The sequence below is a fragment of the Bubalus bubalis genome, chromosome 3 (genome assembly GCF_019923935.1).
Source record: "Bubalus bubalis isolate 160015118507 breed Murrah chromosome 3, NDDB_SH_1, whole genome shotgun sequence".
In the NCBI taxonomy this organism is placed as follows: domain Eukaryota; kingdom Metazoa; phylum Chordata; class Mammalia; order Artiodactyla; family Bovidae; genus Bubalus; species Bubalus bubalis.
Genome location: NC_059159.1, coordinates 111161357 through 111176188, shown reverse-complemented (window position 1 = coordinate 111176188; position 14832 = coordinate 111161357). Strand labels below are relative to the sequence as shown.

The following is a 14832-nucleotide window of genomic DNA, read 5'->3' as shown; positions in this document are numbered from 1 at the left end:
TTACTATGTGTTCTATAGTTATTTCCATTCTCTTGTTCCTTCCCTTACTCTTTAATTTTTCACACTAGTTCAGGTGTGAGGGAAGAGGTCCCCTCTCCACATAATATTTCTTCATCACTGCCCCATCATTTTCTGATTGTTCCCTGTATTTTTTCATTCCCATAAGTTTTTGTTCATGCATGGCCACACCTACCACAATGTGGCTCCCATCACAGGCCACCTGGACTTTCTCTGCAGTCCAGGAGCATCCTAAATTTAAAAGCTTTCCATCTGTGCTCCCATTGTCCTTGATATATAATTGTAACAGCACGTGCTCCTTGCTTTGTTATGTATCTCTCTCTACTTTGCTGACTCTCCTCAAGGACTATCTTATCCATTCTTACCTCCAGAAACCAGTATAGTAACTACTTCTGATTGAGTATTAAAGAATTAAGTTTGACTAAGATGACTTTAGAAATCACACAGAAAAATCAGTCTTTATGGGTTGTCCTCTTTTAGCTTCAAGTTTGTGGCTTAGCAGGTAGAAGTAAACTTGCCAAATGCCATAAAAGAGGCAAACCATGGATTTTATATTTTTGCTGTCCTTTATAGCAGCTATGCTCATTATAAAAATGTTTCTGGCAAGGTTAGAATTTTAATGTCCCTTTAGATTCATTTAAAATAGTAATCAGCCCATGTTGTATGAGATGTACTAAGTTAGAACATGTTTATGAGCATTCGCTACTTCTGCCCCACACGGCAATGCCACAATATCATGGAACATACCTTTTACCAAAGTCTTAATAGTGCTTCCCTTCTCTTCATTGCAGTGCTTACCTTTTCTTTGAGAAAAAAATTATAAAGTTTTACTTTTTTTCCAAATGAGGAAACAAAAGTATGGGGCAAAGACTGATTCTTCCTTATTTTGACTTTACCTAGACCTTTGGCTGCAGTCCATGGGGTCGCAAAGAGTCGGACACGACTGAGCGACTGAACTGAACTGAACTGAACTTGGGAAAACTCAAGCAAACCTTTTATCTGCAAATTACACAAACAAAAGTATAACCTTTCTTTCTCACTCATACTTCTAACCATTCTTCATGCTAGTTTTTTTAACACCTGTAGCTTTTAGAAAAATACCTCTGATTTTACTCCCTTCCCCAAGACAAAAATGATCTACTTTAATAAAGTATCTCCAGCAAATCTTTCTAAGCCAATAGAAGAAAAAAAAAAAAAAAACAAAAAACGTAAAACAAAAGAGATGCAGAAAGAATTTGGAGAATTCAAAGGGAAAAAGGCAAAGAATATTTTTTAGGAAATACAAAATTCCTAATCAACTCAAATGAAAATTCAGTTTTTGAAACTGATCATGAGAAATATTAATATGTTGTGGAAGCAAAATAGGATATCATAGAAATTTCAAACAGGGTTTCCCCATTGCCAGTCTACTTTTAGTTTATTTTTATTATTTTAATTAACTTACATTTATAGGTTTGATTTGGGGCATGTAAATTTTACATAAGATGAAAATATTAGCAGATTAATTAATGCTTTACTCTGTAATGCATAGTAGGGGTCAGTTCAGTAGTCACTTAAAATTTAAACACACACTCAGCAATGTCTACCTATCATTTATTTAGTCAGGATAGAAACTTGTTATTAAAATTGATGCATTGAAAAAGAAAAGTGATCCAGAGAATAAAAGAAGCAAGATAAAATGAATCATCTTGTAAAAAAGAAAAGCAAAGATCATTTTAGTGTACTAAGACTTCAATAAGAAATAATAAAGAGGAGATAGTTGTAAAACAGACCAGGTTTCAGAAACGAGAAAAACATAAACAACTATAGAAAATAATCTTGATGGGAAGTGATCTGCAGAGGAAAAAAAAGAAAACTCTTTCCCTGAAGATAGGCCATTAGCGTTAAAGAAGAAACAAGTACAAGATTCCAGCTAACTAAAGTAGCAGCACAGAGCACAGATCCAATTTCTTTCTCCAAGTTCCAATATTCAAGGTATGGACAGCAGGAGAAAGAGGGAGTGAGAGAGAAACAGTTACTGCTACCAGGCAGGTGACATCTGTTTGGGAAACTGATGCGTATACAAATGATATAATCCACGGGAAACTCTGAAAGAGTTCCTTTGAGGGAATTTACTGGGGATCAGAGAAAGAAAGGGTCACGTTCATCTTGAGTCATTGCAGAATGCTAAAGAGGAGCTAAGATACAAGCTGGACCCTAAGGAATGATAGGATTGGAGGCAGCCCAAGTTGGGGTGAGCATGTACTGAGAAGCAGAGATTCGGGGGTGGTAAATATGCCACTTTGTTTGGATATGGATAGAGTTTTCTGTATTTCAACAGAGTGATGAAAAGTCAAAATAGATTAAGTTATGGTTGAATCATGATATATCAGATTGAACAGAAGAAAGATGAAGCTCTGGTTAAAATGAAAAATAACCTCCTGTTGTGCCATGTACAGCAAAATCATGTATATCAAATCAGTTATTACATTCAATATATCTGTTTTCATGATATATCATATGTTTATGCTTGGATGGAAGAGCCTTTGGTAGCGGAAGCTGTCAAATCTGAAAAAAAAAAAAATGCCATTTCTCCCATTTCTCCCACAAATGTCATATAAATTTAAATTGCTAAAGAATCTTGCCTTGATGGGAGCAGATTAAGCCTCCTCTTTTGTAATGCTCCATTTCAGGTTGGCAAACTCATCAAAGAAGCTGCTGGGAAAAGCAATCTGAAAAGGGTGTCCCTGGAACTCGGGGGAAAGAGTCCTTGCATTGTGTTTGCTGATGCCGACTGTGAGTAAAAGCCACTCTGCTCACTTCTCACACTTCCTCCTTTTTGGCTGGGTAGTACCATATATAAAGGGTTTCCTTCTAATGTCAAAGTGTAAGGCATTAACCAGAGTTCAAATGCATTCTTAAAAGTCTGTTAAACTGTCCTAAAGTTATAAAGCCTAGATAAGTCCAACACAGACACAATTTCTTCCTAATTTGGAATAGTTTGCTGTTTTCTCGGGCTTCCTTCATAGCTCAGTTGGTGTTTTCTCAGATGAACTCTAGAGAAACTGTTATGCATTTAGGAGCCATAAAATATATTCTTAATTTCATACCTTAAATATTAGCATCACCTTAAGTGTGGTAAGATACCCTCAGACATGTTGCACTAAGACCAGCTGGAGAAACAGCAAGTTGTGCATTTGTCATCTCCCTTCTGTCTGGATCACACGTTCACTGAATGAAATGGCCAGAGGAAAGGACACCAACTACTTAAATAATTTCTTTCATTTTTTTTCCTAGCAGGTGTAGTTGAATTTACATATATTAAATATTTAATTATGATGGGGCTCCATTATATCCTAAGTTCATCCTGATTATATTATCAAGTAGAATGCCACAATTATTTCCTAATTGGGAGTTAGCAGAAAACGATCAAACATTCCTCTGTATCTTTAAGAGCTGCATTATTGGTTTGAGGCAATCAACCATTTAGAGCACACTACCTTATTATACATTCTACAGACATGACATTTCTCATTTTACCAAACCTTTCTGTAAAATGCTTTCACTACAACTTAAGCATATGTGATTAGTTCACAAAATAAAGATGCTACGCTTAGTCACTCAGTCATGTCCAACTCTTTGTAACCTCATGGACTGTAGCCCGCCAGACTCCTCTGTCTATCAGAGTTCTCCAGGCAAGAATACTGGAGTGGGTTGCCATGCCCTCCTTCGGAGGATCTTCCCAACTAAGGTATCAAACCCAGGTCTCCTGCATTGCAAGCAGACTCTACCATCTGAACCACCAGGGAAGCCCCAAATAAAGATAACAATAGCCAGTTGCTATAATGTTAAATCTCCTGCATTCATAAAATTAAAATGCAAAGAAAACTTTCTTCTGGTTGTTTAGGATCTACTAATGAAACAAACTATTCCCTCTTTTTAAGACCCATGTAACCATTTCAAATAAACAGATAAGAATTTATAGGCATATGTGAAATAACATGGCACATTTTAGATAAATTTGGAAAAATTTTCATACAATAGGGTTGTAAGGTGGTTGAGCAATTCTGAATATTAGTTGTTTGGGGTTTTGAGGGGGTTATGATTTTTCTTAGAAATACCACTTTTTCTATTGATCGGAGTATATAAGAATGTTTTTACATTCTTAACATAGTGGATATTTTATATTTTCTTTGTCATTAGTTAAAACCTCAGACCTGAAAGAAATATTCAGTCATTTAATTATAAATGTGACTTATAAAAGTCACTTGAAGTAAGATTTAATCATAGATTACTTTCCAAATTTTGGAATTATTCATATCAAAGTTGTATTGATTACCATTATATTTCAGAATTTACTATTTTACTATCATTTGAGTAGCAAATAAAGGATCAGAAAGGCTCATTTGTCACCTGACTGGTAAGAGGTAGAATATATTTAATCTATGTTTGACTACATGACTCATGGTTTTTTTATACCACCATATCACCTCTAAGAAAGATATATAGAAAATACATTAATTTTAGAAAATGCCTTTTCTTTAACATGAATGTCTTCTCTGCAGTGGACAATGCTGTTGAATTTGCACACCAAGGAGTATTCTATCACCAGGGCCAGTGTTGTATAGCTGCATCCCGTCTCTTTGTAGAAGAATCAATTTACGATGAGTTTGTTCGAAGGAGTGTTGAGAGAGCGAAAAAGTATGTTCTTGGAAATCCTCTGACCCCAGGAGTCAGTCAAGGCCCTCAGGTGAGTGTAAAATCAATGGAATAAAGTTCACAGGGCGTAAGAGTAAAGTATCTTCTTTAGGTCTGGTTTTAATAGAATATGATTATTTCCCATCCACATATATTCCTTGGTGATGATATTGATCAGTTTAGTGATTAAAAAAATAATGAATTGAACTCCCAATGGTAAAGAAAGTATCTTGATTTTGTGTTGCCCAGTTTTCACATCCAGAAACAGTTAAAGAGATGTTGGAAATTAAAGATGTGAGGAAAAGTAACAAATACTAAAGATTTCTTTTTCTCAGTCTGTATATCTCTGATGTTCTATATACAGTTCCTATCCGCTTGGAAGTTCTTATACCATCCTATCGTTTATTTCGTCTTCAGCATCAATCCTTTTTTTTTAGCTTCCATCCCACAGATATAGGCAGCCGGCATGACTAAATTATTTCCAAATTCTTTAGTCACTCTGACCTTCTAAAAATAGCATGGTTGTCCTAAAATGTCCTGAGTTCTGACTTTGTACCAAACTTCCCATTTTAGTTGTTAAAGCCCAGTTATTCCTGAGGGTCCCCATTTTCTTTGTCGGCTTAGAACCACTGTCAGTGAGTGTCTCTCTTGTCCTAAGCCCAGCTTTCCCTCTCCCTTACACAGTTCTTTGTTCTTTATCTGTTTTCAAGCTCCTGGACCTTAGGTGCTAAATTTACTCAGCTCTTTGAGGTCTTGATCCAGAGCAGAGTTTTTACATGATCTCATAGAATTTACAGTGTAGAAAGCTAAGAGGCTGTCTTGTATTTTCCTCCTCATGCCAAGATATTCAACTAGGAAAATTTTAGGACTTAGGCAATACCAAATATTGAAACCTAAAAGCCCTAAAGTAACTGGTAAAAAGGATGTATACATTTTGTTAAGTCTAAGCCTGTTATGTTTTATATCTATCTTTGTGTTTAGTGAGTACATAAAAGTAGTTGTTAATTTTGATCATATTTGGTAACTTTTCATATGGATGCCAAGACATATAGTAAATTCAATTTTGACTTGGTCTCCTATTCTAAGAAAGGATAAGACTCTAAGGTTTTACCTGTGATTATTTCTTTCTCTAAATATATATCTATGGAAAAGTAAAGCACATTTCCCATTTGAGACAAATATAACAAATAGACATAGATAAATAGATAGATAGATAGATGATAGATATCGATGGATAGATAGAGAGGTAGATAGAAACATATATATGCAAAGAGAAAAGGAAAGAAGAAGAGAGAATGAGGGAAAAGAAGATAACTTAATATTCAGTGTTGTTGGGCAATACTTCTCCCCATCGGGGGATCTGCAAGATTCAACCAGAGGCTCAAAAATTGAGCTAGGACACTTCATTATTCCTAAGAGAAGGAAGTTAAAATACACTTGAAGTAAATTTCCATCCATAGGTTTCTTAAGTGAATAATATAGTGATCTAACTGCTTAACATAATAATTTAATCTTTATAAGTGAAAAGATTTTGGTCACAGGTTGCATTGAATAAGCAGAAAAAGTAGATATGTTGGGACTTTGAGAAGGAAAAGACTAAAAAGTCCATGAGACGTCTTTACCTTTTAAAATACTCTCTATTTTTATAAGAAAGAGCTTGTTGGGACACTCATTTACAAGCTTTAGTATGTGTTGTAACTTATAAAATTATGTATATATATGGATATTATAACTTCTTTTTCGAATGAAAATACTGATTATTTCCAAATCCTTAAGGAAATACACATTCTGGTCTTTGAAATCAAATTGGAAAAGGACTTTACCAACGAAGAATTTGTTATATATATATATACATAGTGCTTAATCTAATTGGATATAGGAGCTGGATTGTGTGCATTGAGAACTTCATGAAGCCTTTTCCTGGGATTTAGAAGACATGGAAGATTGTAGTGTCAAAGAGAAAGAGAAAGAACAACTTTTTAAGTAATGAGTAGAGACAAGGTAAATTGGTGAGAGGCTTTCACCTTAACTCCTGGATCGCCAGTGTTTTCCCTTTAAAACTTAACTCCAGCCACATCTGAGACAAGGCAGTCTTCACCAGTGATTTGGAGTCCCCTCCTTGCCCCCACACCAAGTAGAAATTGAGGTAATAGGTAAGCCCAATTCCAGTGCATGGAGTAGAGGTATGTGCTCCTGATGTTCCCAGTTAGAATTCTGGAGTCATTCTTTTCCTTATAAAAATATAGTAAAACAAAGTATTTAAGTTTTGTAGTTCTTAAAATATATTTAGATGTGGTCCGTTTAACAAAGCAGGTTGGCAACAATCAGGACAAGTCAGAAATTAGAACCAGACCTATTGACTGCCTTGGAGGGACCTGAAGTGGGTGAGATAACTAGGCTGTGGTCAGCAAGGACCTGGCCACAGAGGGCGGTCAGGAGAAAAATCTCATCTTGAGGTCTAAAGATCTGAAAGTCTTCCTGAAGTCACAAAGCATCTGCTTTATAACTACCATGTCTAATGAAACCCAGTATCAAAGTTTTCTTTTTTTTCCTTCTGTCTTTTAATTTCAGTTAGGATTACAGTTTCCAGGTAAGACTGGTTGATGATTAACAGGCATTTCTTTCCGTGTAAGTAAATGACAGTTGTATGAAAAATTATGGGCTTCCCAGGTGGCTCAGGTAAAGAATCTGCCTGCCAGTGCAGGAGACACAAGAGATGCGTGTTCAATCCCTGGGTCAGGAAGATCCCCTGGAGGAGGAAATGGCAACCCACTCCAGTATTCTTGCCTGGGAAAATCCCATGGACAGAGGAGCCTGTTGGGATATGTTCCGTGGGGTCACAAAGAGTAGGACGCAACTTAGTGTCTGGGCACACACACACATGAAAAGGTATACACATGTTTGCAGTGCCAATATACTTCTCTTGTATAACTGTAAAACAAACGCTAAATACAAACATTTATCTTCAAGGTTTCTTTCCAGAAAAGTCATGAGAATTAAACATGCCCAACAATGAATCTGAGCCTCTGTCAGCTGTTTTGGTTGGAATATTTAACTTAATAACAATATCTGAGCATTTTGAAACCCTTATTTACAGGCTGGGCAAAGTATTATCTTTATAAGTTGCCACTTTTTTCTAACTTTTCATGTGATATTTTTCCAATAGATTGATAAAGAACAATATGAAAAAATACTTGACCTCATTGAAAGTGGGAAGAAGGAGGGGGCCAAGCTGGAATGTGGTGGAGGCCCTTGGGGGAATAAAGGCTACTTTATCCAACCCACAGTTTTCTCTGATGTTACTGATGATATGCGCATTGCCAAAGAGGAGGTAAATGGTTTCATTCTGTTCTGTTCTCTTTTTTTGCCATATTTTGTCTGCATGGATATATACAAAGTATTCCTTTAACATACTCAGCTCTTTGAACACCTTTCTCAATAAATGTTACTCTTCATTTCTAATACTGATAAATGATTATTTTTTAAGACTAAAAATAGTCAGGAATTCATTGGTCAGGCCAAGAATTTCCAGATAACCACAGATAAGGATGCTTAACAATTGCTAGATGCTTCCTTCACAAACTTAAATGGAAAACACAATTCCACATTCATTGATGCTTTTTTCTCCTTTGCAAATAATATATGTGAAAATAATTGGAAGAATAAAGTGATATGCAGTTTTTAAAAATTAAACTCCTTATTTTGAGACAATTGTAGATCCAGTTGTCACTGTGAGAAATATTAATACAAAAAGACCCCATGTACTCTTTACTCGGTTTCCTTCAATAGGTAACATCTTAGAAAACTATCATATCACAAAGAGTATGTTAACATTGAATTGATACAGTCAAGACATAGAACATTTCATCATCACATAAATTTCTCATGTTTCCCTTTCGTAGCCAGATCTATATCCTCCTAGGCAACCCCATCCTCAATCCTCAGCTTTCTCTTCACCTCTAATGTCGTCTTTATTTCTATAATTTTGTCATTTCAAGAATGTTACGTAAGTGAATTCATACGTCATGCAACCTTTTGGGACTGACTTTTTTTTCACCCATCATAATTCTCTGTAGATTTATCTAGGTTGTTGCATGTAAGAATAATTTGCTCCTATTTATAGGTGAGTATTTCATAGTGAGTTCACCACAGTTGTTTAACCATTCACTCATTGAAGAAGTTTGGGCTGTTTCCAGTTTGAGACTACTTTAAATAATGCTGTTATAAATATCAGTATACAGGCTTTTGTGTAAACGTAAGTTTTCACTTCTCTGGAGTAAATGCCCAGAAATATAATTCCTGGGTCATATGGTAGATACAACTTTTTAAGAAACTGCTAATCTTCCAGAATGGCTGAACAATTTCATATTCCCATTAGCAGTATATGAATGATCCCAGTTTCTCTGCATCCTTGCTAACTATTTTGGTGTTGTGACTATTTTTTATTTTAATCATTCTGATAGGTGTGATAGCTCATTGAGGTTTAAATTTGCATTTCCTTAGTGGCTGGTAGGGAGAAGGAAATGGCAACCCACTCCAGTACTCTTGCCTGGAGAATCCTGTGGACAGAGGAGCCTGCAGGGCTGCTGTCCATAGGGTCGCACAGAGTCAGACACTACTGAAGCGACTTAGCAGCATGCATGCATTGGAGAAGGAAATGGCAACCCACTCCAGTATTGTTGCCTGGAGAATCCCAGGGGCAGAGGAGCCTGGTGGGCTGCCATCTATGGAGTCGCACAGAGTTGGACACGACTAAAGGGACTTAGCAGCAGCAGCAGCAGTTTCTGGTAATATAGAACATCTTTACCTAGGATTATTTGCCATCTGATATCTTCCTTGATAAAATGTCTGATTTCTTTTGCCCATGTGCTAATTGGAGTGTTTGCTTTTTACTGTTGAGTTTTGAGAGTTCCTTACACAGTCTAGACACTTAACTGTTTTTTAGCTCTGTGGTTTGTAAATATTTTCTCCCAGGCTGTAGCTTGTCTTTTCATTTTCTTATCAGGGTCCTTCTCAGACCAAAGTTTTTAATTTTAAGGAAATCCAATTTATTTATTTTTCTTTTTATGAATAGTATTTTTGGTGTCAACTCCTATGAGCTACACTTTATTTACTCCTAGATCCAAAAAAAACATTTTCTGTGTAATTTTTTTTTATGGTTTCTAAAAGCTTTATAGTCTATGTTTTACACATAAGTCTGTGATCCATTTTAGGTTAAATTTTTATACAAGGTGTGAGATTTAAGTAAAGGTTGTTTGTTTTTGTCTATGTGTTCAATCGCTCCAGCATCATTTGTTGAAAAGGCAGTTTTTCTTTCACTTCATTATTTTTGCAACTGTGTATGTGTATTTGTGTGTATCAATTTCCATGTTCTCTACCCTTCAATTGACCTATGTGTCTATTTCACTACCTATACTCCTTTTTAAAATGTAATTGTTTTTACTGAAGTATAATTGATTTATAATGTTGTGTTAGTTTCAGGTACACAGAAAAGTGGTTCAGTGATTCCTTTTCAGATCCTTTTCACTATATATGATTACAAAATATTAAATATATTCTCTTAATTTTAGTAGCTGTATAATTAGTCTTGAAATTGGAAAGATTGCATTCTCTAACTTTATTCTTCTTTTTCAGAATTGTTTTAGCTAAGCTAATTCTTTTGCTCTTCCATATAAATTTTAGAATAACCTGTTCATAAGTATTTTAAAATCTTGCTGGAATTTTGAGAGGAGTTATGTTAAACATATCAGTCTGTTTGGGGAGAATTAACATCTTTATTGTGTTAAAACTTCCAGTTATTGATCATAGTAGGTCTCTCCATTTATGTATATCTTCTTTTATTTCTTTCATTAGCACTTTGTAGTTTTCAGTATACAAGTCCCATAAATGTTTTATTGAACTTATACCTAAGTATTTTTTGAGTAAATGGTTATTTCTGTTTTCAATATGCACATGTTCATTGCTAGTATGTATTAATACAAGTGTACTTGATTTTTGTATATTTTATTGTATCCTGTAACATCACTGAACTCAGATATTTTAGGAGGTTTTTGCAGATTCCTTGGTAATTTATATGTAGATGATTATGTCATCTACAAATGGGAACAATTTTATTCATTTCTAATCTGTATGCCTTTTTATTTCTTTTTCTTGCCTTTTTCACTTGCTATAATTCCAGCACTGTGTTAAATAAAATCAATAAACATGGGTGTCTTTTTGCTCTCTATCTTAGGAGGAAAGCCTTCAGTCTTTACCATTGAATATGATATTACCTGTAAGATTTTCATAAATGCCTTTGATCAGGTTCAGAAATGCCTTTTTATTTTTAATTTGTTGAGGGGGAAAGGAGATTGGATTTTATCAAATGATTTTCCTGCATCAACTGAGATGATTATGTGGTATTTTTTTCCTCATTCTATTAATATGATATATACTGATTGAGTTTTGAATACTGAATCAGCCTTGCATCTCTAGAATGAACCTCATTTGGTGATGGTATATAATTCTTTGTAGGTATTGGTGAACACAAATTGCTAACATTTTTTAGGAATATTTGCTCTAGCTTATAATGGTCTGTGGTTTGAGGGATATTGGTTGTACTTTTTATTATTTTTGTTGATAACAAAATAGCATCTAGTGATTGTTTACTATGTGCTAAGTGCCTTATAGTCAATATAAAACATAAGTATATTTACATGAAATACTGAATATAAATTCTCTTCAAGAAGATTAGTAATACCAAGGGAATATTTCATGCAAAGATGGGCTCAATAAAGGACAGAAATGATATGGACCTAACAGAAGCAGAAGATATTAAGAAGAGGTGGCAAGAATACACAGAAGAACTGTACAAAAAAGATCTTCACAACCCAGATAATCATGAAGGTATGATCACTCACACTCACCTAGAGCCAGACATCCTGGAATGTGAAGTCAAGTGGGCCTTAGGAAGCATCACTACGAACAAAGCTAGTGGAGGTGATGGAATTCCAGTTGAGCTATTTCAAATCCTGAAAGATGATGCTGTGAAAGTGCTGCACTCAATATGCCAGCGAATTTGGAAAACTCAGCAGTGGCCACAGGACTGGAAAAGGTCAGTTTTCATTCCAATCCCAAAGAAAGGCAATGCCAAAGAATGCTCAAACTACTGCACAATTGCACTCATCTCACACACTAGTGGTAGGCTGCAGTCCATGGGGTCGCGAAGAGTCAGACACGACTGAACGACTTCGCTTTCACTTTTCACTTTCATGCTTTGGAAAAGGAAATGGCAACCCACTCCAGTGTTCTTGCCTGGAGAATCCCAGGGACGGGGGAGCCTGGTGGGCTGCTGTCTCTGGTGTCGCACAGAGTCGGACATGACTCAAGTGACTTAGCAGCAGCAGCAGCAGCAGCACACACTAGTAAAGTAATGCTCAAAATTCTCCAAGCCAGGCTTCAGCAATACGTGAACTGTGAACTTCCAGATGTTCAAGCTGGTTTTAGAAAAGATAGAGGAACCAGAGATCAAATTGCCAACATCCAGTGGATCATTGAAAAAACAAAAGAGTTCCAGAAACACATCTATTTCTGCTTTATTGACTATGCCAAAGCCTTTGACTGTGTGGATCACAATAAACGGTGGAAAATTCTGAAAGAGATGGGAATATCAGACCACCTTACCTGCCTCTTGAGAAACCTGTATACAGGTCAGGAAGCAACAGTTAGAACTGGACATGGAACAACAGACTGGTTCCAAATAGGAAAAAGAGTACGTCAAGGCTGTATATTGTCAACCTGCTTATTTAACTTATATGCAGAGTACATCATGAGAAACACTGGGCTGGAAGGAGCACAAGGTGGAATCAAGATTGCCAGGAGAAATATCAATAACCTCAGATACGCAGATGACACCACTCTTATGGCAGAAAGTGAAGAGGAATTAAAGACCCTCTTGATGAAAGTGAAAGAGGAGAGTGAAAAAGTTGGCCTAAAGCTCAACGTTCAGAAAACTAAGATCATGGCATCTGGTCCCATCACTTCATGGGAAATAGATGGGAAACAGTGGCTGACTTTATTTTTCTGGGCTCCAAAATCACTGCAGATGGTGATTGCAGCCATGAAATTAAAAGATGCTTACTCCTTGGAAGGAAAGTTATGACCAACCTAGACAGCATATTAAAAAGCAGAGACATTACTTTGCCAACAAAGGTCCATCTAATCAAGGCTATGGTTTTTCCAGTGGTCATGTATGGATGTGAGAGTTGGACTATAAAGAAAGCTGAGTGCTGAAGAATTGATACTTTTGAACTGTGGTGTTGGAGAAGACTCTTGAGAGTCCCTTAGACTGCAAGGAGATCCAACTAGTCCATCCTAAAGGAGATTAGTCCTGGGTGTTCTTTGGAAGGACTGATGTTGAAGCTGAAACTCCAATACTTTGGCCATCTGATGCGGAGAGCTGACTCATTTGAAAAGACCCTGATGCTGGGAAAGATTGAGGGCAGGAGGAGAAGGGGCAACAGAGGATGAGATGGTTGGAGGGCATCACTGACTCAATGGACATGAGTTTGGGTAAACTCCAGTAGTTGGTGATAGACAGGGAGGCCTGGTGTGCTGCGGATCGTGGGGTCACAGAGTCAGACATGACTGAGAGACTGAACTGAATTGAACTGAATATAATAAATATAAATATTTTATTTACATATTATTTAGACATATTTATAAGCATTATATCCAAATACTTAGTTGTAATCTATTACTTTGACTTATTTAATTCATTTCTTTTTGTATAGATATTTGGACCTGTGCAGCAAATCATGAAGTTTAAGTCTTTAGATGATGTAATCAAGAGAGCAAACAATACTTTCTATGGGTTATCTGCAGGAATTTTTACCAACGATATTGATAAAGCCATCACAGTCTCCTCTGCTTTGCAGTCTGGAACAGTGTGGTAAGTCAAACCTATGTAATGTCACCTTTTCCATGTTAACCACATTAGCAGGCTACTTTCTCTGACTCTCACACTGAATCCTCTGCCTAGCCCCTAGTCTCTGTACTGCTTTGTTAGTTTTTTTTGTTCCATCAAATTGTACTTTGTCCACTCAGTCCCAGTAACAGCCCAAGATTATTTTTCTTGCTGATAATGTCACACCCAAATCCATGAAAAGTATTTATCCTTGAGATGTTGAAAAGTTTGGGAGGATATCATTTGTGAGAGAAAAGTTTGGGAGGCAGCCAAAAATCCTTGTCTTTCTCAATAGCTCTAGAATCTTTTTTTCTGAAGCAATGAGACAGTCAGTATTTCATTACTGTGTATTCTCCATAAGCCCCATACTGTAGTCCTTACATTTATTTTCTCATTTTACCTTATTGCAACTGTTAATTGGTATGGTAAATTTATTGACAAAAAAACAGTAGTTTAGTGGGTTTATGTAATTGATCAAGATCACATAATAAATGACTGCTGAGGTTCAGACTATTTCAGACTCTAAAGCAGTGATTCTCAACACTGGCTGTGCATTAGAATTGTCTGGGGAGCTTTAAAAATATCTACACTGATGTTGGTGGAGGTGGGTATGCATCAAATCCACCAATTATATCAGTGATTGTGACTGAATCTGGATGTAGTTTTTAATTTTTTTTAATTCTAATTATTCATGTTTTTATAATTATATTTGTTCATATAGACATTTTGAAACTTTTTAAAAATATGGCAAAGGATAAAAAAAATTATATCATGAAATTCAACTCCTGCCACAGCCTCTGTTTAGGCAATTTTTTCAATTAATTAATGAAAAAAGTGAACTAAGTAATATGAGATATATTACAATTACAAAAGAAAATTGATTCTAGCCTAAGGAGACAACCCATAAGAGTACCACAAAGCTTATTGAATATAGGCAGTAAAGAACACTCATCCTACAAACTCTAATCTCTCACAAATGATATCCATCCACTTACGGTATGTTGGTATTCTATCTTTTATAATTCAAGCTATAACTTCTCAGGGACGTGGTGTACTGCCAACATGGCTATCCACACATAGCATCGGATCATTGCTTTTATTTGTAGTCAGTATATATACATATACTTACACTCCTGCATTCTAATTTATAGTGTTATTTTTTTTAAAGTGACTATGTAACATTAAAATTAATA

General features: G+C 35.8%; 1 protein-coding gene across 1 annotated transcript in view; it reads left to right on the top strand.

Annotated features, from left to right (window-relative positions):
- The window catches only part of ALDH1A1 (aldehyde dehydrogenase 1 family member A1), a 53460-nt gene that overhangs the window by 32727 nt on the left and 5901 nt on the right, over window positions 1-14832 (top strand). The window contains exons 8-11 of the mRNA XM_006067683.3: window positions 2691-2793; window positions 4563-4747; window positions 7862-8026; window positions 13467-13624. Coding sequence (XP_006067745.1) covers window positions 2691-2793; window positions 4563-4747; window positions 7862-8026; window positions 13467-13624 — 611 coding nt within the window. The remainder of the gene's footprint in view (window positions 1-2690; window positions 2794-4562; window positions 4748-7861; window positions 8027-13466; window positions 13625-14832) is intronic.